Here is a 25,973-nt window from a genome sequence, read left to right as displayed (position 1 = left end):
TACACACCTTTCATAAATATTCGTTTGTTATTCGAAATAACAGAGATATTTGAAATAAAAAAACATCGATGGAACACCTCGTATGTTTATGCCCACGGTACTTGACAGATTGAGTATTTAAAATATATATTCCAGCGAACCAACGAAAGAGATATCACAAGAGCTGTTGGTTCACATTCCTTTCTTTCATTCTTCCTCTTTCCTTTCTTTCTTTTATTTTTTTTTTTTTTTTTTCTTTTAAAGTTGCTCGTCACTTTGATGTAAAGTTCTGTATAAAAACTATAGCCGACCCGTCAAAGAAGCTTAGCCACCGTCTAGTTTCTAGAAAGCTGGTACGAGAGTAACGTAGACAAAGCGAAAGTGTTGCCGAAACGTCATAAACTAAAATGCACGACGGTTCTAGGTTGGCACGAAGGAGGTAAGAGAAGGATAGCGGCGGAGAGAGAGTAAATGATGCTCGAGAAGCGACAAAATTCTATGGAAAATGTGCGCGAAGCTATATACTATCGCTTCGCGTACGAAGTTGCGCGTGATGTCTTTTACCTTCGAACAACTCGAGACAATAGGCTTCTACGTATGAATACCAGACGAGAAGTTCTTGTCGATGTTCTCGTCGACATTGTGCCGCACTCGCGTGTTCCATTGTATCCGTTCTTCAGCGAGCACACGTGCGAAGGCTGCTCGTGTGTGCGCGCACCTGTACCAAGTTAATGGGATACTTTCAACCCCATACTTTTTCCCCGTGTCGCGCGTCTCAATGCTGCGAAAACGCAACGCTCGTGAACGATGAAAACGCGCTGGGTCGACGATGAGAGGCCACGGTATAACCCGGCTGTTATTTATAACTCAGTTATATTAAAGATAATATTTACGTGACGTGTAAATCCGATACGTTATCGCGGCTTATCACAGGATCGTGAAAGATTCACGGATGGGATGATGTCTCTGCGTCGAAACTAACCCCGTCACATCGTATCAGCTCGGTTGAAAATGTTGAACCGTGTTCGTCGAGGATCTGCATCATGGCGAGAATAAACCCCGGGAATAAGCATTCAACCTGGCGAACGATGAGAAGACGATGTTGTGTCTGGAATGCCGTCTTTATTCTCGCAAACAAATTTTGAATTCATACGCTGAAATCGTTTCGATCCATAAAAGATGCTACGTGATTATATTTCTGTACAAGGAGAACATATCAACCGTTGAGCAGGACATTGTGACGAATAAGAGTTAACGTATCTTGGCATACTTTTTGTTGATATTTTGTGTATTGGATTAAGATTCGCCTATCGGGTAATGAGAATAATATGATGCGTGGTTGGAAGAAGTATCTGATAGGGGAGACAGGCACTTTTTGCTCCATCCCAGCGAATTATCGTCAAGGGAGAGACAAACACGATACGGTATTTTATCGATTTCATCGCGTAATTGTACAATAAACACGTTTTCCTCGTATCTTTCGCTGCCAGGATACTACTCATACATACAACATAAAATGAAATTTACTAATAATATCGATTCTCAAGAGTGTGAAGAATAACACTCGTCGTTTTCACGTGTAAAAATCCTAACGTATATACGCTTGTAGACTTAAAATATAGAAATACAATTCAAGAGAAATAAATAAAACCAAGTAAGGAAAAATATAAATCTTTTTGAAACTCGTCGTCTTCCCGACTCTTAAGAAGGGTACGTGTGCTCGTTCAAAATGGTCGGGTAGTTTTCAAAAACCTGTACGCAGAGTTGAACGGCTTTCCTCTTGCAAAGGAATTCTTCTTCGAATGTCTGCTGAACTGTCGTCTTTTCTCTCTCTCTCTCTCTCACTCTCACACTCTGGCCGACAATAAAAGACTCACGGAACGTCTCTGTAGAAACATTCCATACTTTTGCTATCTGGTTTCTATTTCAATAGAAATGTTATTCGCGCGTTCTCTCCGATAAGTAAAGCCGGCCGAAGGTATGGAATAAACGTGGAAACGTCTGGCATTTTGAAACGAGGCTACGGGCTACGGCTACCATGTTCATTACAAAGAGCTGGATGCAAGGAAGAAAAAGGGATTCACGAATGGAATGAGAACGACGAAAGGGAGGAAGAATCATCTGGCAAAGACTCCTTATTAGATGTCTGCAATACGTAAGTCCGTAAGCGTACGAGCGCTTTGTCGTTGTTTCCTTATGAAACGGCGTCTTTCCGCAGTCGCATGACACCGAGGATTACAATGGAGTCGCATGTGCCAGGCGTACCAACAATTTCGTTGAATCGTTCCGCAGTTGGCTATGCGCGTACACGATCCTCCTGTACCGGTACATGCACGAAAAACATATAAAACGATCCCAACTAAAAGGTTAATGAGGCGATATCGAAGGAAGATAAAGGCCGTGGTCTGATTAGATAAACCATTGATTTTCAACAGAACCAATTTAGACGAAAGCCGACAAATTCTAGAGACGTTAAAAATTACTATGAGCATATATATCACCCGAACCAATTACAAATGTAATTATTCAAAAAACTAAGAAAGCAGATGTTTCTCCAAATATCTTAGAACAATTCGAATTTACTTTTCAGTATTCCCCTTTTATTATTTATTTATTAATTAATATCATTTATTCACATTTTTCGATCAGAATTAATTCACCTTTATTGATCGGAAAGATCTCGGAATATTCGTGGAAAGGAGGAAACGAGAAATTGTAACAGGCTTTAACGAAAAGAAAGCAGAGTGGTATTAATTAATAAGTTTGTTAAGCCTGACGCAGGCTTTGCACAAACGTGATTGACCCTAAAATTTTCTTACGTCGTCAGACACGGGTGAAGCAGCAGAGATTCATCGTAATTATGGAATCTCTAATGAGACATTAGAGACAAATCAAAGGAGTGTTCGTTCCGCGCGGAACCAATTAATTACATCACTTTCGAACTTATGTGCGCCGCTAATAATCTTAGCATGATTTCTGTGGCGACTCGTCATCGATAAAGCTATCGGCAAGCATTAATTAGCGCGCTTAATAAGTACAATCAATAATATAATTCGGTCATTACAACCTGAACGGATTAATCGTGAAATTAATTACCCATACACGATCGTCGAATCGAACATCAAACCAAGCGCATTGCTGATACTATATGTTGAAAATGGTATCTAGATGATCTTCGACGTAACACTGTACGTGCTATACGTATACAGGCAATCGATAATTTCGATGCTTTATATGTTTTCTCTTTTCCTTCGTTTCACGTTTCGATAAGTCAAATATGAAAAATAAAATTCACCTTGTACAACAATTAAACTCCTTAGTTTGCATTTCGTAATATTTTTACGTAACGCAAGTCCGTTATAGAATACCCGTCTCCTTCGTGTGAAAACATGCAATCGCTGTCAATATACTCAAACGATATTTCTTACGTAACATTGTGATTTGCATAATGTGGTGCAAGCGTATAAATGACATGTATACAAAGCGCGTGTATCCCATAAGTCGTCAGGGCTGATAAGAAAATAGATAATAAAAGGAAACACGTGTCATCGTAAATTTTCAATGAAATTCGCGTACAAAAAGGCTTTGTGAAAAAGAAAAAAAGAAATTCCATTCATTGCTTCGAAAACTAGAGGAACAATCAATTGCTATAAGTCCGATTCAATGGCGTTCTAAATGTCCCAGACACGACGTATGAAAAAGATAAGATAACTGTATTTGCGATTATGGTTTTTCTACAAACACCCTTAAGTGAACATATGGCTTTATTGATGCGACATACATATTTTAAGAAACAATGGTAATTACGTATTTAGAAAAACAACGCGTTCTCGATTTCGATGATCGTTAAATATGTTAAAGAAATCAACACTTTGAACATGCTTTTCCTATTGACGTACGTATACGAATCTCCTAGCTTTTCAGAGATTCGCAAAAAACGGCACCACTACGATACACTCTGCTTACAATTGTGCGTTCGTCATGGCATATGCGTCAGCATTGATTGTCAGTCGCTTTAAGGTGAAATTTCCACCGTGCTTTCGACGCACGCGTCTACGTCAAAAGCTTAAACCCAAATCACACGTATGCGTCGAACGCATTCGTATCGTTACAATCTGCATACGGTGGAGAAGCGCCCTTTTGTTTTCGCGCGACTCGAGTTTAATGAGTGGCCGAATAAAATAACATCCAACCTAAACCTAATTCTTATCTTTTGTTTGTAGTTTATGTAAACGGAAATTGGAGGAGGCAGAAAATCTGCCGGCTATGCTTGTGACTGTGGCACGGATAGGCACGTGTGAACGAAATTCACCGTATTAGTACCGACAGCTTTCGCGAATATCTCGAAAAGTAGGAAAGTCTGGTGGTAACATGTGCAGGAAAAAGTTGTTTGAATACGTTGAGTTTCACGATGTACTTAAAGATCCTCAAAGTCGAGAATACGTCGACTTTCTAAATAATTATGGGAACAATAAATCCTCGTGAAATAAACCTAAGGACCTTAGAAAGTTTGCTAATTTTTCTATTAGAGTTAAACATAAAATAAGACTAGAATGTATGATTTACCAAATGAAACATTGAAAGAATTACTTGTGTAATGTGCTTTCTGGCGAACTTCATGTTTAGAACAACAATAATAATATGCCCCGTCCAAAGTGAATCGAACGAATTCCCAAGATCGTGGATATGATGTCTTATTCCCTTTTACCCTAAGGATTCCTAAAGCCCCTTGAAAACCAATAAAACTCGCCGGTTTCATTCCTCGATAAAATCAGACAGTTTGATACCCTCGAATGGGATTCTAATTTATTCAGGATTCAGCGTCTAATAGTTACGGGCGGCTTCTGTACTTTGTAGATCTAAAACTGCTTTATAAACATCAAGTTTTTATTAATACTGCGTGGTACTTTGCTAATACTTGAAAATCCAGATATTGTATTTATTATTTCATCGTTAAACTAATATTTCCTCTAAAAAAATGTAACATATATATGTATTACGTATATTTGATATACAGGGTCGTTGGTAACTGGTGGTACAAGCGGAAAGGGGGTGATTCTACGCGAAAAAAGAAGTCGAAAATATAGAATAAAAGTTTTTCGTTTGAGGCTTTGTTTTCGAGAAAATCGACTTTGAATTTTCGCTCGGTACGCGTGCACGTCTCGTTATAACGGATCTCACTGTAGATTTTTAAAAAAATTTAAAAAAAAATTAAAAAGAAAAAATTTTTATTCTATATTCAATCAACCCCTTTCCACTTGTACCACCAGTTGTACCAACCACCCTGTATATACAGGGCGTTAAAGAAAAGAGTTCGTTACTTGGACTAGTGGACACCGAGAAGAGTAAAAGGTTCTAATCCCATGCTAAATAAAAGACATCTCTGGCCGTTTAAATCGTTTAAACAATGTCTTCGTTCTTCGGCAATGCAACGTTGGACCGCTTACTATTTCTAAACTATGTCACGCATCCTTTAAACTCTAAACAGTCGTATCATCGATAACTCATAGCTCGGCGACTTCGAATCGCCAGTTATCGACTTTCCAAACATTCACTCAAGCACCCTACCGTGGCAGGGTCCTTATTGAACCCTCGGACCAGCTATAAATTATGGTGAGGCTAAATAGCGCCGAGCTATCTGCTATTACATGCATGTATATCGTCCCAAAGAGCGTTGCCGCTAACACTCATGTACACACAGCGATATGTATAATTTAACCTATTTTTTTTTTTTTTATTTTAAATTACATACATCTTGAAACACTCGAGTGATACAAAATTACAAAATGAAAAATCAATGGACCAGAACTGTTCAGTTTTTTCCTTCGCTAAGTAGCTACGCGAACAGTATAAAACCTGATATCTTTGCGCTCCTTCGTTCATTTCGAAAGAGAGGTAAATCAAGACCGACTTTTATCCGTCTTCATCCTACCGTAAAATCTGATATCTCGTATGCGAAACTTACGATTTTATGCGAACTGACGAGAAACCGCGTTCGAACCTGTAATCGATAAATACTCTCTTGTTGAGTTCGACTATCGATAATGCGCATAGCGAGAAAATAAAACGCTTTTTATTGCAATAATAAATTGTCCGTGAAGGAGAAGTTTTCAGTGGTTTTTCACGCTTTCGTTAATATCGGCCACTAGCCTCGTAAACTAAACCAAATCGATATCACGAACTCGACTGTGCATCGCGTGAAAGACAGCACCCTGCGATATTAAAAATTCATCGTGTTTAAAACAACACGCGATTCAAACAAACACGATTTCTCAAAGTGAAAGCATTCGATCAAGAAGTTACGGCGCAATTTTAATTCTCTTACAGAGTGTTTAATTTTTAACTAAATTCATCAAGAATGATCGAGTAATGCTCCCATTTAATTTACATCAACGAGACGTTTCCTTCCTCTTTCTTTATTCAAATATCAACCTACGAACAGCGACGAAAGAGGATTACTAAGTAGGTTGAACTTAGACTTTACAGAAATCATTACATGCACTTTAATGCACTTTTTCCAAGAAGAATAAAAATTTCACCTTAACGATAAATAAATATTATGAAGATCCCAAGTGTCTAGCGGATATCGTGCTAATAACCTGTGGTTTATTACTGTACGACAATTATGCAACTGCTTGAGCAAGCAGATCACCCGTTAATAAATAGTTGTACAAAAATACGATTTAACTCTTTCTACCTTTATTCGTTAATCAATGTTCTTCTTTTCTAATAAAATTATGCAATTGGAGATTAGAAGAAGAATTGCAATTAAAGTAAAGAAACTAAAAATAAGCGTAGCAATGCGAACGTAATTGTAGAAAATTCCATTCATAGCTGCATATTCAGATTATCGATAATAGGATTGCTATAGAATAATTAATTCAGTGTGAAATGTAAATACGTCAAAATTTGTCAGAAATATGCATTAATACTAAAACAGTCACTGAATATTTCAGAACACGTTATATTCTAAAGGAGCCTTAAACATCGTAAGATTTCCGCAACTATGAATGATTAACAAGTATAATCTCTAGTTTCCTATAACAACGAATTACGATTGATTATTAACAAATTTGCAATCATAATTAAGGGTACCGAGAAAATTTTTTAATTTATTAAAATTCAACCAACTACCATGCTTAAGCATAGCGAGATCGATCGTTTCTTTCGTAAAGCTTTCAACCTGGTTAACCAATGATCCATACAGCCTTCTACGACGATAAAGAGAAGGTGGGTGGTATTTTAAGGAGAACGATCTCATAATTAAATACCTTTCATCTTATAAAAACAAGCGTTCAATTTCGCGCGTACTATTACACGTACGATCGAAAAAATTTTCCCGGTCGGCTGAAAATCTCGGCCAAAGCCTTGTCCTCGATCGACGATAATAGGATTAAAGCGCGTGGTAAGAAAGAACGCGGAGTAAAATTGGAAAAGAAAAAGCAAAACGAAAGAAGAGAGGGTGAACAGCGGTTCCCTTTGAATCTGGCCAATTGGCCATCCGCCTAAATAATTTATATCGTGCAGTACATTTACGTGGAAGAGGCCGGTAATGAGCGACCCCGTCGGCTCTGCACTTAACGGAGTTTCGCTCTCCTGTCCGATAATTCGTTCGATAATATTGTTTTCGCGCGTAATTAACTCCCTGGCTAGCACGTGAACCGGCCTCCGCACCGTCTTCTCTCCTGAAATTCTCGGTTGCTCCAGCTGCTCCATAAAACCAATAACCATCACAACATAGTTACTCGCGTATAACACGACCGCACGAAAATCGTGCAACGTTACCGGCAGATCTCGTGTCGTCAGCAGAAAGGAAAAGAGATACACGCGAGCCAATGATGACGTGGGTACATGTTGCGAAATTAGGGGAATAAAGATGGTTGATTGGCGCTGCTGATACGTATAACTATAAAGAAACCGCTATTACGTCTCTACGTCTCCTTTCCTATGTTATATCGACATCTTTGAAAATCTTATATCTGAGGGAAGTCGACAAACAATTTTAAGAAACTCGTCTCTTCTTTGGTTTTAACAGATGGGTAACGTCTTAATAAAAATATCCAGCGCTGATTAAAAAAACGTCATGAATCAATGACGTTTTTACGACACGATTAATCTTGGTCTTGAACAATCTCCTGTACACTTTCATTTAACTTATAGATTGTTAATAATACTCTGCTCGAGATAATTAAAGGATCGGCATTATAGACGAATCAAAGATCAAACAAATATCTATAAATTCCGTAGGTTTGATGGATTGACTTTAAAAAAATAATTCAACAAAATCCAGAAACAGGGAACGTAGATGTAAAAGTTAAAGTAACGGGAGAAATGGCCAAATCAAGTGAAAGTAGTAGAGATTCTCCAATTATTTCAAGTAGTACGTATTATTTCAATTGTTAACCCTTAACCTACGGCTACGGGCATAGCCTGTAGTACGATGATCGGGCCAAACGTAAATATCACGGGCATAGCCCATAGTAGATGATCGGACCAAACGTAAATATTACTGGCATAGACCGTAGTATGATGATCGGGCCAAATATATTATACAGGGTGGCTGGTAACTGGTGGTACAAGCGGAAAGGGGGTGATTCTACGCGAAAAAAGAAGTCGAAAATATAGAATAAAAATTCTTTTTTTAATTTTTTTTAATTTTTTTTTTAAATCTACAGTGAGATCCGTTATAACGAGACGTGATAAAGTGCACGCGTATCGAGCGAAAATTAAAGTCGATTTTCTCGAAAACAAAGTCTCAAACGAAAAATTTTTATTCTATGTTTTCGACTTCTTTTTTCTCGTTTGTTTACGTTCAGCTTGTTTACGTTTTCGGCCCAAAATTCTCGAACGTAAATCGTAGGTTAAGGGGTTAAATAGTTTCAACCTGTATGCATACAGGTAATTTTATTGCTTATACGATGCTAACTTATGCTACGCTATGACACAATATTTACGCATTTTTCAATAACATCATCGGAGCATACCGGGTACGCGCAAGTAATAATGGCTCACCGCTGAAATTTCCTTTCAACCTTGCTGATTTCTGCACGTCACGGATTTTCTCCGTTTATCGGAAATAAATAGAACGAGAGAATAGTCGGACAAGAAAGAAAAGATAGATGATGGAAAACGTACCAGGGAAAGAAAGAAAGAAAGAGGAGATAGAATTCATAGCCCGCTGTCTGGCGACAGTCAAGCTATTGCTTTTCCCCTTTCCTACAAACCCCTGGTTTTCCACCCAACGCATCGTTCTCGGAGTTCAAAGCACCCCATTTATAATGACGATGCCCGTATCCTTAACCAAGGACGATCCTTCCTGCGGCTAGAAACTCCCACAGGATCCTCATATTGGATTCCTACCCTCTCCACTTCAAAACCTCACGATACCTAGTTATCTTGCTCTGAACGTCGGAAAATGGAGATGGATTGCATCGCTTGCAGGTGCATGACCGACTAATACGTATATAATGATTTATAAGTTATCGGAGTCGATCTGAATGAGTTCGTAGGTAAAGAGTAGATTCACAGGAAACTAACTGACTAACGACCCATAATTCCTATGATGAAGTACTTATATTCCCGTGTTCCGTATACATGATCCATGTTTCGCAAAGTATAGATAATATCATTTAATATCACTTGCACAATCTCATCTGTGCAGTTTTGCTGATGGAATACTCTTCAAAAAGGTATTAAATAAGATAAAATATTTAATCAGAAGAAACGTACGCTTCTAATTAGATTTATCGAAGCGTTGATTTGAAATCATAAATATGCTTAGACATATTTGATATTTATCAAAACTCCGCTTGCATGTATGCCGGAAAGAAAATGTAGAAAAGTTCTTCCCTTTGTTTCTGATTTCCTTCTTTTTCTTTTTTTTTTCTTCTTGATGTTCAATGGTATTACACTATATGGGACATATGACACCATATTCTCATATGTTGTCGATGCGTAATGGGGTTGGTTCGTCGGTTAAGATTGTTGGAAACTGTTTGCGCAATTGTAATCTGTAACTTGCTCAGCGTGGTTTTAACTGTCGCTTCCTGGGATGGCGCCCAGGTAATGCATATTTATGACGTAGATTAAAGTCCGTTTTGCGTGCGACTTCTGTCTACCGAAGAAAAATGTCCCCGACACGAAAGAACCTGGCCACCCTGTTGTCGTTAACGCGTATTCATAGCTAAAGAATTACACTCATAAAAATTTCATCGTATTATTTGTGACGAGGGACGGTTCGTAAAATTCATTTTCATCGCTACGCGATGGGTACAGGGTACAGTTGCGTTCCTTTAACTTTACGTGTATACAGACAAAATTACTTTCATTTTAATCGTACTAAAACTACACAGGATTCCCAATTTTTATGTGGATGGATGGATGTAATATATCAAAAGTATAAATTAATAGTTTCACGTACTGTATCTACGAAATGAAATTAGTTCAAATAGCTCTCGTCTAATTAACAATTAACAATCGAAATAATTTAATGTACCGTTTAATGTAAATTACCGTGAATTTTGGCGAGAATCCTTCTATTCTTAGAAAAAGCAAATACGAATTCTCTGATTTGGTTGATTACTCGCTGCTATATTCGAGACTCCAAAATCCAATATAAGCTTCGCTACGAAAACACTCCGTAACGGAAATATAAAGGCATTCCGCAAAATAGATTTTCAGAAATTTATTCATTTATCGTTTGACTATTCGCAATATTTTTGCAACTATGGTCAGTATTTGAATCAACGTATTGGTGCTCCCATTAATGAACAGATTAATTAGCGAACAGAACACTCCGCGAATATACACATTTGAAAATGTCATCGATGGAGATCTGGCGTGCTGGAAAAAATAGGAATTTCCAAATTTCGTCGATTTACCTGTCCTACCTACGTAGCATTAACTGGCGCTCGATTTAGAGCGCATACCTTTTCGGGCTATCCTGATACATGGACGTTGCGTCGGGGCACCAAAGTGGAGACACAAAGTGGCAAGTTAGATCAAAGCGTTCCTAAAGTTCATTCCGGACGAGTCCACAATGTAGGTATCGTTGATGCCAAGCCACCAGTTAGTTCACGAAGATAAGCAGAAATTCTACGTGGCGTACGCTCTTTAAACGTGGCCATTCTCGATCGTTATTTTTAGTGGACAGCCACTCGAAATCGTCTTCTATTTGCTTGCACGAGACCACCCTTTCAATCAACCTAAGTAGACTGCAACGAAAGTGGTAACCTGAAGGAGCTTCTCGACGAACGACGAGGAAAGGATAACGAAAGCTTCTTAAAAATATTGTCTGGACGAAGATACTCGTGTAAGAAAGAGGTTGAAACGTGAAAGGCCCGAATAACCTTTTAATATTTTTGTCTCGTGAGAGCTACTTTCTGTTACCTTTGAAAAGTTTTCAGAGCATGACGGCGCTTTAGTGGAAGAAGAAACCGATCGATCGGTGCCGAAAAAGCGACGTAAATGAAGGTAACTGTATACACGTCGTGGCATAAGTAGACGAGTTCAGCGATTTTCGGTTGTTATACGAGTAACGAGTAACAACGAGTAACGAACACACTCCTACTTGTATCTCATACATCATTCAACGTGGCATCGTTACATCTGTTTGACGTCATTATATTATCAGATAAGGGATGTTCGCGTTCTGACACACAGCGTAATTGCTTTTGCGATATTAGTACGTAATTCACGTTTAATTTCGTAGCAATTAATTACGTGAGCCACGGTCATGTTTTTATAACAATATCTCTATAAAAAAAACTGTAACCGTTTGCTGCATTATGCTCTAATGCAAATTCGATTGATCCTAAGCAGGTAGAGGAGGAGAGGGAGGGGGGAGGAGAAATTACATTAAAACTAACGAATTTCCGCTACGTCGACCGAAAGTAATCGAAATTAATTGCTCCTTTCGTGGCAAGAAAATAATGTTAAGGTTCATTTAAAACCGGCGCGACGCGGCGGCGTTCTTGAACCACTCTTACTCAAAGAAAACGATCGAAACACGGCTGGAGTGTCTTGCTTCAGTCTGAGAGTCTGAAGAGAAAATACCCGGAAAATATCATTGGCGAAGGAAGACAAGATCTACCTTCGTTTGCGAAGGGTAACTGCGATGGTTTCCGTGCTCGATAACGTTTCCTATTCTTGCCTCTAAAGGAACCTACCTAACGCTGCTCGACTACGTTTCCATGCATAGGTACACGGATAACGGCGCATTCACGACGCTTTAAACTTTAAACTTTAAGCGATCAAGAATATGCAGATACCTCGAGTCACTTATGAAACTTCTCTCTGTTCGAACGACGAGACCGAGTTCGATGACGAAGAAGAAATAACAGAAACACAGTACGTAATACGGCGAAGCATTGAAAACGTCGTTCCCTGAATAGAAACAAAGATTGTGCCAAGGGAAATTTATGGAACTGGAAATGTCGCAGCTACGCATAACTCGCGTACAAATGCACTTTCATATTCCGGTTATGGCTTCTATTGTCTACTACGTAGGTACGATTAAACTTCTCGATAAACGACAAGAAAGCGTGCGATATAGTATGTATGTATATATGAGATATCGAAAACATCTCTTCTCGTAACTCGATGGAGAAACGCGTATCGCGTAACTTAATAAACAATCTTCGTCGTAAATTGTTTTTCAGTTTCAGTGTTTCAGTTTGAAATTCTTTGTTCAAATATTTCGCTCGACGTTGAACGCAAACGAGCAACGCAATTTATACAAATTATCGATAAATGCACGATAGTGACATTAAACGTTTGTATTTTCCCTCGCGCAGAGACCGAACCTGCATACATACACGCGACGAACAAATGTATCGAACGTGAAATGCGAGCGTTTCTGTTCATAAAGAACTTGATGTAAAATAATGGGACATATTCCAGTTCCTCCATAGCAACGATTCTGCGTGCCATCAGGCCGAAATAAAGTTTGGCTGGTCTTTACGAGTGTAAAATAGATTGTCCTCGTTATTGTAGGTGATGCATCTCCATTAACGATGACACATTTCCACGACATGGTGAAAAACGCGGCGTTCAAATGCAACGTTGTTCCCTTTCTAAGTGCGAGTTGCAAAAAGTAGGTCTCTGGCAGAGACATTGTCATTGAAAATATTATACGCAGTGAATGGAAAAAAAAAGCTAAAGCTGGGGATTTGCAAGCGTGAATCCTTTGAGCATACAACAAAGAAAGGGAAAGAAAAATGAAGCATGAAAAGGAAAAGAAATAGAATAGATCGACTAAACAGTAGTTGAACCCTTTTTGCATATTGTCTTTTTTCTTATACTAATTTATAGTCCGTCCGATAAATCGGTCGTGCGCCGCGAATAAAATTTGCCATCGCGTGGTGCGTCAACCTCTCTCTATTCCCATTCCACTGCTAATAAAAAAGTAACGCGTACATCGTTAGAGATTTATCGTTCGCGAATGTGAAATGGTAAACGATAAATTCATATTGTCGACGCAAGAGCGTTATTCGAATGAAATGTTACTATTGGCTATTAATGCGAGTTACGTAATTTTTCAAACACACGAAAGAAACGTAATTACGATACGTATACGGCAATTACGTGAATGGAAGATCAATTGCAAGCGAAAGATTTGAAACACGTAGATGCGTAATATCTATTCCGAGTACTAAACCACGCAATATTTTCATTTCTGTTTTCGTCGTCTTTTCAATAACGTGTCGTTGCTCTGCGAAGTCTTTCATTCGGTTTCCCACCAGGGAGATTCCTCGATGCTGCTATTGTTACATGTACGTGCTCTTTGTCGCGAAAAGCAGCAGGAATTCGCACTTTCATGATCACGAATAAATTAACGTCGGCGCACGCCTACGCAAATTCAAGGCAGTGTTCCCTAAGAAAATATACTCGCGACCGTTCCCATTCTTTTCACTTTCATTTTTATAATAACTCGAAAAGCACACGTAATCAAAAGTATCGTGAAAGCATTCCTTTATTAGTCTCGTTTCCCTCGACTTATTTGGATTTCGAGGTGACCCGAATAACCTGTATGACCCCAGCCGTTTTAAAAATACACACCTTAAACATACGTATACATATGCCATAGCTATGATTTTATCCATCGACGATCCACGTACATATGCTCTTACGTACTTGTCTGTTTATGATATCTTGTCGTCGATCTTTCACGAGATTGATCGTTTCCGATAATAAACACCGAAGCAAATACCTCTCTACGACGCGAGACGATATCTTGCAAGTGCAGTTCTAAAGATACGACTCGGCGACGTTTTTCGTTTCGTATCAGTTCGACCTATTTTTATCGTGAATGCACCAATGGCGAATAAATAAAGTTGCAGCTCTCGAACTGTAGTCACCTTGCAATAAATAACGTGGCAACGTAAATTCTTGTTACATTTAAATTTGATCCGTGTAATCTCTAGTACTGCAAATCCTCCGAGATTTCTCTATTAATCTTGTCCCGGTTTTCTACGCTGTTTTCCCATCAATTCGAACGAAATCAATAAAAAAGAACTGACTACCTATCCGCCGAGTGTGCCCGGTGATTTAGTGCATTCATGAAAACGTTGTAATCTAAAGAACAAAGAGAAATATGCATCCTATGAAATTTTTATACCAATCCAATCGACCTCGAATCAAATTTCTAGAGTGTTATATGCGCGATCATTAACTCGACAAATGCAAGCTGGCATCCTGACCATTCGATACACGCTTGAACCCGTCACTATCAACATTATCATAAATCAAATATTTCGTAAGTTATTACCTGTCTGGTAGACTGACAAGCAAAGGAAGATCTAGGTGGAACTTCGCCCCGAGATCGTTCCTGTCAGCCCAACGTATGCACGAGAACCTACGTTCTCGTAGCACCTCGTAGCTACATCGCTGGCCGGGTGAGCGAGAGGAGAGTCGAGTTGCGTGGTTGTGATGGTAGAGCGTTGGTGGAGGATACGAGGATGAGAAGGGGTGGAAGAGCCAGTAGTAGGGGCGGTAGAACCGGAGGCACTAGGGGTCGGTAGTGGTGGTTGAAGAAGGGAATGACCCCGTGTACCGGGGTCAACCGTTGCACTATGCTCTCTCTCTCTCTCTTTCCCTCTCTTTCTTTCTCTTCTTCTGGTCGTCTTTCTCTTTATTCTCTCTTGCCCTCTCACCTTCCACCCTCCAACATACCCCTTCACCCGCTGCCTCGACCCTCTCGCTGTTCCGTAGTCATAGACGAACGTTCATGCACTTTGTTATCAGTGTATACCGACTGCACACTGCCGAAGGAACGTTACCACCTGAATACATCTACGCGGTCTGTACACGTGCGTCTACGTGCCTAGATGAACAGGAAGACTTGAAAACCCTGGCGATATTTATGACCAGATATAGGACAAAGATAAAAGAAGCATCGAGAATCGCTTCTCGTTATTCGCTGGTCAATGCGTCTTTAACGTTTGGTCTGCATGGTTATTGGAAGGATTGCCGGAAATCCTCTCGCTCGCAGCTACCCTGGTTTACACATTGATTTTTTCTACGTGAAACAATTGGAAATCGTAACTTGCGATTCGTACAGGCGGATCCGATTATGAATACAGAGGATCAGTTCGCGTTATATCTCATAGGACATACTGCATTTCTACATATGCATATACGTCTGAGACGATACGTTAAAGGATATCAATGGCGGTCACTGATCGAGGACTGACTCTACCCAGAAGTAAAACCTCGAGTAACTCTTCTCTTGGTCGTTTATACTACTCGGTTAAGTCGTTCAATACTCCGATCATACGAGGCCGTATACAAAAGTCAGAATGGAAAGAAAATCCTGGATGCCGATTTGATGCACTTATATGTATCGGAAACTGGAATTCCCCCTTATATTCAAATCGGGATAAGGATATGGATGAGATGTAGTCCTTAAAACTGAGAATTTGAAATATCAGAAGATGGAGTAATACAAAGCTAATATAAGTATAATTTAACGAAAATCGATTTAATGTGAGAAATCCTCGGTAGAAAACCATCGAAATCGAATGATGAAAAGATCAAACACAAATCAGGTTCGTTTAATTAATTAGATGATTAACTTCATGTAAGAATCACGGATAAATCAGTATCTATCAAAGCTACAGAAAAATCGGAGAGTAAGCTCGCTGCTTCATATACCAATCCAATTATCACATCGTCTTTTAACCCTAACCTTAGCTCTCTCTATTCTCATCCTTGAATGGTTTTCCAATAAAAAGGACACCCCTCTCACTTTGTATGAACGCTCGTTTTACGAAATGTAATTTTTAACTTTAGTCGTTTTAGCAATTGCCGCACGAAAAACTCCGTGTGTAATACGAAGTTCGGAAATGATTTGCTCGGTTCAAAAGCATGGGATAAAAATAGTTACGGTAATATGGGAAAATAGCTTGCACATATTAAAAATTATACGTAGCTTTGTCTCCTTGCGTTGAATTTAATTTGCGTTAAATATTTTTTGTAACTATAAAATCTTTTTATTCGTTGAAAATATATGCACCTAAATACGTAAATTGTACGAAAAATATATTTTAAACTGGAATTTGCTCGAGAAACTCAACCGACCATATAAGCAGATAACAAAAAGATACAAGTTACGATGCCGAATAAAATATGAGTAAAAATACTAGAAGTTTTTAACTATAAATATCTCTTATGCGTAGTTATACGTTTCTATAAATTATACAGATGTTCCAATTGCTTTTGCTCACTTGCTTTCCACGAAGATTATCCAACGTACTTATAGCGACTGCTTTATCTAGAATTACTCATCTCTAAAGGATTACTCGTACGACATGTTAAACTTCTATGTTCGTATTAAGCGCTTCAATTCAAAGTGTAATAACAAATTTAACAGTGTAGCGGCGATAGACGTTATTTCGTAATTTTTATAATTTCCTTATATTAATATCTACGCGTTTAAGAACGAAACGGCAACTTAACCCAGTTACGTAATTAAATTAAAATCGCGAGACATTTCGTTGCATATTCTATACGCGGAAAATAGAATGTGAACTTGTAAATTGCATATCAAAGACTTTAAACGCAAAACGAAGAAAACCATTAAGTAATTAAGAAAGTAGGTTGAATAACAAATATTCGTTTGTTGTTTTTATGTATAGCTTATCTTTTATATTTCTTGTACTTGCGACGATTTAAGAAACAACGTACAGTCAGTGAAATAATATTTCCTCTCATTCCTGTGATTTTTGCACATTCGATAGAAATAAATACGCCGTGTTTACCTTTTCATGCTTAAAGCATTGTTTACTATGCCTCAAATATGGAACGTATGAGGAAATGTCCTTAATTACTTGCGTAATGAATAACTTTAATAACGACTATTAATCAACACATTCGTTTCCATCGTATTTAATATTCTCGGAACGAGTCTTGGAAATTTCTTCCCCGCCTTACTTCGTGCTTCAAGTATTTCTCCATTTCTACAAGTTTGCTTAGAAGCATTTGCTCTTCTCGAGCAGTTTATTCGAAAATAAGAAAAAAGTTTCAAATCTGATGCAGCCATCGTTGCAAGACTGTTCTAACCTTACTTTATCGTCAGTTCTACAACTCTATTTCACGTTCATCCGGAGAATTTCGGGTAAACCGCTTTAAAATAAAACAAGCCACTTAAGTGAAACGACATTTGCAGAGAAGCGATTACAACAATTTCCTATTATGCAAAAACTCGAATAAAATAAACGAGACGACTGAAAGTCAAATTTTCTAAAATAAACTAAAATAAACGACTAATCGTGTGAATGTATAAAGATTAGAGAGAAATAAAAAATACATAAAATAAAGCATTGTAATAATCGAAAGCGATTTCGATAAGATGGAAAGTGTCGCGATGGCGAAACGATAAAACGAAATATTTTCTAGTAACGGTCGTCATCTTAAACCGGTGCGGCGCGGTGCGGCGCGTGTAGTGAAATACACGAGACAAAAAGAAAAGAAGAAAAAAAGATATAAAAGTAGAAAAGACTCACCCGTGACGCTGAGCAGCGACATATTCGAAGATGTTCTTGGTAGATCGGCTTAACGCTGAGAGTTTCGCTTAATTGGTCGAGCGACACTTCATGTGGCGTGGAGATCCGTAGGAAAGAGATTGCAGCTATATAACGAGACACGCCGGATCGAAGGAGCACACTCGCGTATACGACGTACTTACGACCCCCTTTCCGCAGCGATATTACTATTTTCTTTTTTTCTTTTCCGCACTGTGCGCCTGTACCCACGTATAACGTGTGAATACGAGAAAAACACTCGCGTGTGTTTATACGTGCATATATACTCGTATATATAAGTATATGTGTATATAATACGTATGCATATATATGTAAATATTACAGAGAGAGAAAGAGAGAAAAAGAGATAAAGAAAGAGGCGGAAGAGGGAGACAGATAGATAGACAGAGAAAGATACAATATGTATATGTGTGTCGCGATATGGCGCTACACGAATCGAAATTTCAGGGCAGGAGTACGAATGCAACGGGCAGTCCGATATCACACTTCTGCCGTTCCTTTGTTCTATATTTCCTTTGTATATTTACTATTCTTTTTTTCTCTCATTCGTATATGGCACTACGTATTCACAGTCGTGTCCTTTCTCGTAACGAGTTTTTCTCTTTCGTACCCGGCACGCGTGCATCAAAACAACAATGAGGTTATCGTGGTTCTTCTACGATATCCCGGCGAGACTGTCGCGCAACGTTCCGTTCTCGTCGATCGTACACTGTACACGAATGCCGGCGAAAATTTCCACGTACTTGAAGGCTCGAAACTACGACCAGCAAGGAGTCCACAAAATTTATAACCTGAATCTGTTACGTACGCGCACTCTGCTCGTCGATTCGACTGTCACTGAAATCCACAAGGAATACACACGAGAGATCACGCGCGTATATATAACAATGTATGTACGTACTTCGTTCTCTTACTTTTCATTCGAATTCCCCTATTTTTACGTGAGTATCTCAGAAGCTCGGTCTGCTTAATTATTAGAACTGCGATTTAATGTGTATGTTTTTGCGTTCAGCGTATACTGTGTCTGCACGAGGGTCGTTTCGTTCCAGTCGTAACCGTTATACCACGCCGGTATTCTATGAATCGCACTCGCGATTACCATCGACACGGCGTAACAGCGAGTGGCTGTTGGTCACGCGGAAAATCGTGCTCGCCCGTTCCGGCGATTAAGGCGGTTACTGTTCACGTTCGCGAGCACTCTTACTTCCTCGTCGTTTGTCGAACTGGCCACGTTTTCCGTTTCCTGTTCACCGTATTCCTCCTGTTCGTCCTGTTGCTCGTTCAACTCCTTTGATTGGATTTTGGTCGATGCTACTAACAATAAGTCGAAGCACTTTGGTACTGGCGGTTCGTCGATTCTTGCGAGTAACGATAGCAAGTAGTTGTCCTCGTGTTTGTCGGTGAGCGTGCGGCGATCTGAGTTTAACAAGGAGGCGGCGATCACAGCACGAGGATAGTAGTAGTATTCGTAGTACGGGAACGGCAACGGCAGCGCCAACGCGACGCAGCTGCTGGTCCTGTGCAGGTCGGTGGCCTCGGTGTCGGTGTCGGTGTCGGTGTCGGTGTCGGTGTCGGTGTCGGTGTCGGTGTCGGTGTCGGTGTCGGTGTCGGTGTCGGTGTCGGTGTCGGTGTCGGTGTCGGTGTCGGTGTCGGTGTCGGTGTCGGTGTCGGTGTCGGTGTCGGTGTCGGTGTCGGTGTCGGTGTCGGTGTCGGTGTCGGTGTCGGTGTCGGTGTCGGTGTCGGTGTCGGTGTCGGTGTCGGTGTCGGTGTCGGTGTCGGTGTCGGTGTCGGTGTCGGTGTCGGTGTCGGTGTCGGTGTCGGTGTCGGTGTCGGTGTCGGTGTCGGTGTCGGTGTCGGTGTCGGTGTCGGTGTCGGTGTCGGTGTCGGTGTCGGTGTCGGTGTCGGTGTCGGTGTCGGTGTCGGTGTCGGTGTCGGTGTCGGTGTCGGTGTCGGTGTCGGTGTCGGTGTCGGTGTCGGTGTCGGTGTCGGTGTCGGTGTCGGTGTCGGTGTCGGTCCTGTGCAGGTCGGTGGCCACGGTGTCGGTGTCGGTGTCGGTGTCGGTGTCGATGTTGTCATCTACCACCCGGCCGGAATGAGGCAGCATCGCCGTGGCACCGCGGGGTGCTTGCTCGAACCGCTTTTGTGCACCGTAGGTTCGGCCGAGCGCCTCTCGCTTCAGGAGGAGCGCCCACCGTGCCACCTTTCTCGTTATTATCATAGTAGCAAGGGCTGCAGTGCATGCGCCGGTTTGCACGTATACCGTGCTCGTCAAGGAACCGTAGACCAACGACAAGCGTCACGTCCTCCTTGTCGTCGAGAGGCACGACCGGTTATCACGGGCATTTCACAACGATCACAGAGGAAAACGGGACGGATAGAGGGAACACGGATCGGAAATCAAAGAAACCAGATATACGCTCGTATGTGTATATATATATATGTGTGTGTGTATGTATGTATGTATGTGCGTATGAAAGTAGAATTTAGCAAGGAATCGGCGAACAGAAGGTGAGAAGAAACGAGAGGGACGTAGAACAAGAGGAAAAGAGAAAAGAGAGAGAGAGGGAGAAACGGAGGGAAAAAAGGGAAGAGGAAGTGTAAAGGATATGGAGGGGATGAATAGCACGCACCACGAGCAAAATTAACAAGAATTATTGCGAACGGGACCAATTGAGTTCACACTGCTCTCTCTATGTTTTCGTCGTGCTAGCACTGTTCGCGACGTCTCGTCGTCGCACGTTATTTCTCTAATTGTTGATGATATTACGATATGAAACACGAGATTGAACCGTGACCACGGACGTGTGCGATGCTCCGGGTGCACTACCACATTAATGCGGTGAAACGTTGTTACGAACGTACGCGGACTGCTCGACGTCGAGCACTGTGCGGACGGAGACGCCTCCGACACGCCGCCGCCATCTTGCTACGTCAAGCAGGTTACATAGCGCCGGCGTCGTATCGTCGGAGTCACACGAACGTCACCGACCTTCGACGATCGTTTCGGCGAGCAACCACGAATCAGCCACCCCTTTCGACTGCTCTCGCGGAACTGTCGTGCATTTTGCTTCGATTGTTTGCCTCATTTCTAATTCGACGTTTCTGTCGACGATTGCACGCTCAATCGACGTCCAGTCAACTTGTTTCACAAATCTTTCAGGATGCTTCTTTTAACACTGCGATTAATCATACACGATCTGTTTTACCGTTTTCTGTTTTCTCTTTATTTGATTCTTGTCTTTTTTATATCGTTTGTACGATACAATACGCAATCGCACATAACGCGCTGTTAATTATTGCGATAGATATCGTGTCAGATAGAGTGTAAACGTTTTTCGTGTGTAGAAATCACCACGTGGTACGCTCTATCAGAAATTGATTAAGCAGGATACAAGTACGAACTAGAAGTCTTTAATTGATTCCTTTACTGTTCATTCAAGTGTCTCGTTTATTCTCGCATTCGAATATATCATCATTTCTTTACTATATTTAGCCATGAACTAAAAATTCGCGAAAGTGACTATTCCTTTTTATTATTTCTATATTTTTCATTAATTTATGACTGTTCTACATTGAATGTTTATAATCATTAGAATTTCAGTCAGTAAGTAAATGTCAACTAGAAATATAAGCTTTTATATATTATAAGGAAAATATTATTTTGACAGGAACGATGTTTTGACATATTTCTACCGTATAGTCGATAAATCACGAAACTGTTAACATCGTAAGTTTCAAATATTTCGAACCTACACATTTTAGGCAGAAAATTGGTTCATTGCAATGGTTGCATGTAAAGTGTTATTGCTCGCGTGAGAAGCGACTGTAATATAACGTTGAACGAGCTGGAGGACACGCAATGTCTAGAATTTGTTCTTCTGAATCACCTGAAATATAACAATATAATAGTCGACTGTCCAAAGACATGATGCGATGGCAGTACAAAATATTTTATACATAACGTTCGACAATCATTTTTTCAATCACCGGTTATTACTTTTTGATTTTTTCGCGGAATCTGTATCACTTGTTATTTACAGACAAAGTTAAACCAAGCTACGATGTGGAAGTATCAATAACGGGTTCATTACTCCCAAGCTAGCATCAAATGCTGACTTGTACCACTGGGAAATCGTTTCCCTTGTTCTGCGGTAATACTACTTGCTCTGGTCTGTATTGCTCTTTGCAGCAATACATCAGTAGTTACTGACGTCTCTGACCATGTATTTCATGAAACTACTCTACTTTATTTCATTGCATGTATTAATTAATTAAAATTTAAACTGTTATTTCACTAAATAAATTTATACGCACATTCTCTTCTACCACGTGGCGGAAAATAAGAATGTTCCAATTATTAGTTAGACGAACGTATCCCAATTCAGCGAATAACAGAAACTTATTGACTTCTAAATTTTCTCTACCGTACGTTCCAATTTATTCCGTAATTCGTATAATTCTGCGTCTATAGACAATAATCAGCCGACCGAATATAAATCGTACAAATATATCAAAAGTTATGTAACGGTCATGTTGGACCGCGTGGCTTGAACGGAGAAATATATTTCTGAAAAGTAGTCGGTATTCGGTCGAAGAAAAGCGGAACTTTTGTGGCTTGCTTTCAATACGTCGTGTTGGTGGTCGTCTTACTCATTTCAGGCATCACACGAAGACCATTTTCTCGGATCTTTTCTCCACTCCGGCCCGACATCTGATCATTCGCCCACGTTTGTCCCATCTTAAGTGTCAGAATGACGTAATATACAAACTCCTCCCTCTTGTGCTCCGATTGCCACTTGAAAATATCTCATCTCTATCTATTTTTACCTTGCGTCATCCCCTATGCTATGGACGTTATACGTAGAGCATTACAAACGTCGCACGTAGGTACGCAAGATGTCGTTTTAATTTAAATCAACTTTGTACGAGTACAAGCTATTATTGAGTTTTCTGGCACAATATGATCACTTAGGAAAGGATAACACGATACTTGTATCAGAGTGCAATATTAAGGACGTACGATATTTCTTCTTATTTAGTAAAATATTATATACTCTGAATGAAATACGAATAAAATTGCCAATCGAGGTGAAAATTTATCGTGGAACTTGTGTATGACGCTATAACAAATTATAGGTAGGACATTATACAAAGAAATTCATTAATATTCGAAGCATGTTCCAAGTGGTATTCCGCAAGATTGGAACTTGCGATAGAAACCACACTTCGTTCATTTTCTTCATCCAACTTGACGAAACTTTTGCCAACGAAGTTTCTTCTGCTGATTTCCCTGGATCCTATTGTGATACGCTCCTCTTTATCCGAATGGACTATTCGAATTGTTATAGTTGTATTTAGTAATTTGACTGTTAATGGTTCCGTGTCATGTTCAATAATTCTTGAAGTAGAAATGCTTTGTTGTTCGAATGACCGATGGAAAAATTTGTTTCGTTTGATTGAAAATATCGAAAACTTTTAAATGCCATCGCAACAGAATTCAGGAATGATTGAAATCATTTGTTTAAAGGCATATAGGTACTGAAAACATATCTGCAACGATTGGATCTAAATGTCCATACACACAAATATCTGTACATGAACTTCGCAGTACGCGTTTTATCCGATAACACTGATAACGGAAATGTCCATGTATATTAGTAAATTTAAATATATCGAATTCACAACGCTGATTTGATAATGATTTTTAAAGAAACAAAGCAGGTTTAAGAAAATATCCATCGAAAAGGCAATCACAAGAATTCTAATATAGAAATCTGATTAAAAGTTGTTGTTAAAATTATTATACGTATGTTTTACAGCCTAAGAGAAATACGAAAAAATGACTAAGCCAAATATAACGTATACCTGTTTTATAACTGGTGCTAGAAAAAACTAGGAAACATTGAAGTAGCGGATCCGGAAGGATTTTGTGAGGTTTAAAGATTCGCCACAATACGCATTAACATATTCATACGCTAAATCCAATTCCACTTGCTTCAAAAAATAAACCATCGAGAGTAACTCTGGCCTTCCTGGACCACGTCCAACCATCTAACACACACAAATCCTCTCTGACCTATACAGAATTGCTAACACAATTCCAAATACATACCGTGGCACCAGGAAACATCTAAAGTCGCTAGAATCTATTTCATCCTAATTGAAACATCTCATGTATACACCGAACCCTTATAAGTAATCTTAGATACGTCCAAATTCTACATACATAGCAATCATCGATGATCTGATATTCGGATAACAACGGTTAAGAACTGATATCTGTATAATATTTGATACAATGAGATTAACAAAGTCAAATTATGGAAATGATACTACGAATATGCTGTTATTATGATCCTGTATTATTTCATAGCGAACGAATCTAATCTTTCACGTCGCACTATGTACTATGATTTCAAACGTCTTCTTACGAATCCTGAGCATCTAGAATTCTAGATTTCGTAGCTTGTTATATCGCTTACCGTTAAAATCCAGTTTCTCGATCCAGAAGTAGTTAGAAGAGATAGGATAGCTTCTATAAGTCACTGATACCGTATTTTGTTCCGTACGTATTTCGAAGCCTTCGATATTGAGTTTAACGACCTTAAGGTTTCTCGGTATCGCGTGTATCTTGATTTTCTCGGCTGCACAGTGTACATTCCATAAGGATCGCGTTTAAGATATTTCTGAAAGTTAATTAAATTTCAGTTTCCCGATATCTTTTTGAAAGTTTGAAACCTACTAAATTACGTTAACTCTGTGCAGATCCTAGAAATTCATAGATCGCTAGCTATTTGAATGACATTGATAACATTAACCTGTGTTTCAGGACCAAATTTTGCGTAGAAACATTTCTACATACATAAAAAAACCTTTAACGTTTAGAAATATTTATAGAAAAATTTCAAATGCTCGTATCAAACACCTACTGATTTTTACGTTATTCTTGTACATTTAACTCCCATAATTTACCAATATAATTTACCAATTTACCAATTTTGTTTTTTGAAAGAAATAACAACCTACTGTTCTTGTATGCAACATCTAACTGTTAATTAATGCTATTTCTATATATAACTACGATTAATACTGCGAAATATATGTAACACGTTGTTAACGTTTTAACTTGCAATGTATTAACTAATCTACTTGGATAAGCAACTAAGGAACGCAAAATGTGCTAGTGGTTGCAAGCGTATTGATTAGCCGAGCAGCTAGTTTCGTTAATGTAGACACGAAGAGAACGCCAATACCAAAATTCTATGTTACACATTACCCATTAATTGTACATCTATTACATTCCGTTACTATATTCCTAGATATCTGTGTGAGTGAGAGAACCAGTCACTAACTATGACGTCTATCCATCATTGATCGACACTGGATTACCCGCTACAGAATGAAAGCAATTTAATGCTTGTACATATAAAAATATCTTTGACCTTTCGAAGAGTAAAATTTATTAAAACGAGTCTATGTACCGAGTAGCTTTCTGAATAAAAATATGCGTGTGAAAAATTACTTGGTGTTTCGCGATTTATGTAGAAAATAGTTTGATAATGTAATCAGTCTGAATTAGTATCTTCATAAAAATTATAGGAAAGTAATAAAATAACGTTTAAATGATATTGCGAATAAATAAGATTGAAATAATATTTCTGTAATATTATGGAAAAATTGAAATAGATGAATTGATACACTATCTTTTGTAATCTCTTTCGTCATATCGTTAATATCGATATGATATCTCTTATAATTTTTTGATACGAACGTTGTTGATAAATTACTTTCTCACGAATATTCGAATATTAACACTCAACAACGTAAAAGATAATTGCTTAAATTATATGGAATATATTAAAATGGAACATAGGTTTATTATGTTTGACTAGTTAATTCGGTAAATGCATCACTGCACATACGTCATGATTTCGGGAGGAAACTTCATGTACG

At 39.2% G+C, this 25,973-nt stretch overlaps 2 protein-coding genes across 2 annotated transcripts in view; both read right to left on the bottom strand.

The window, feature by feature from the left end:
• Positions 1–18,323, bottom strand: part of LOC100742153 — a 90,319-nt gene extending 71,996 nt beyond the window's left edge. Inside the window, exon 1 of the mRNA XM_033321400.1 lies at positions 17,982–18,323. Within this exon, the coding sequence (XP_033177291.1) occupies positions 17,982–18,003 (22 nt within the window). The 5' untranslated portion in view covers positions 18,004–18,323. The remainder of the gene's footprint in view (positions 1–17,981) is intronic.
• A 36-nt stretch (positions 18,324–18,359) lies between these two features.
• Positions 18,360–19,593, bottom strand: LOC117151789 (the record flags this gene model as incomplete). Its single annotated transcript, XM_033321397.1, has 1 exon — positions 18,360–19,593. A coding segment is annotated over one exon (441 nt), but the record flags the coding sequence as incomplete, so codon positions are not given.
• Between the last annotated feature and the right edge of the window lie 6,380 nt (positions 19,594–25,973).

The sequence above is a fragment of the Bombus impatiens genome, unplaced genomic scaffold (assembly GCF_000188095.3).
Source record: "Bombus impatiens unplaced genomic scaffold, BIMP_2.2 scf_0442, whole genome shotgun sequence".
In the NCBI taxonomy this organism is placed as follows: domain Eukaryota; kingdom Metazoa; phylum Arthropoda; class Insecta; order Hymenoptera; family Apidae; genus Bombus; species Bombus impatiens.
This window is presented reverse-complemented; position numbering and strand designations above follow the sequence as displayed.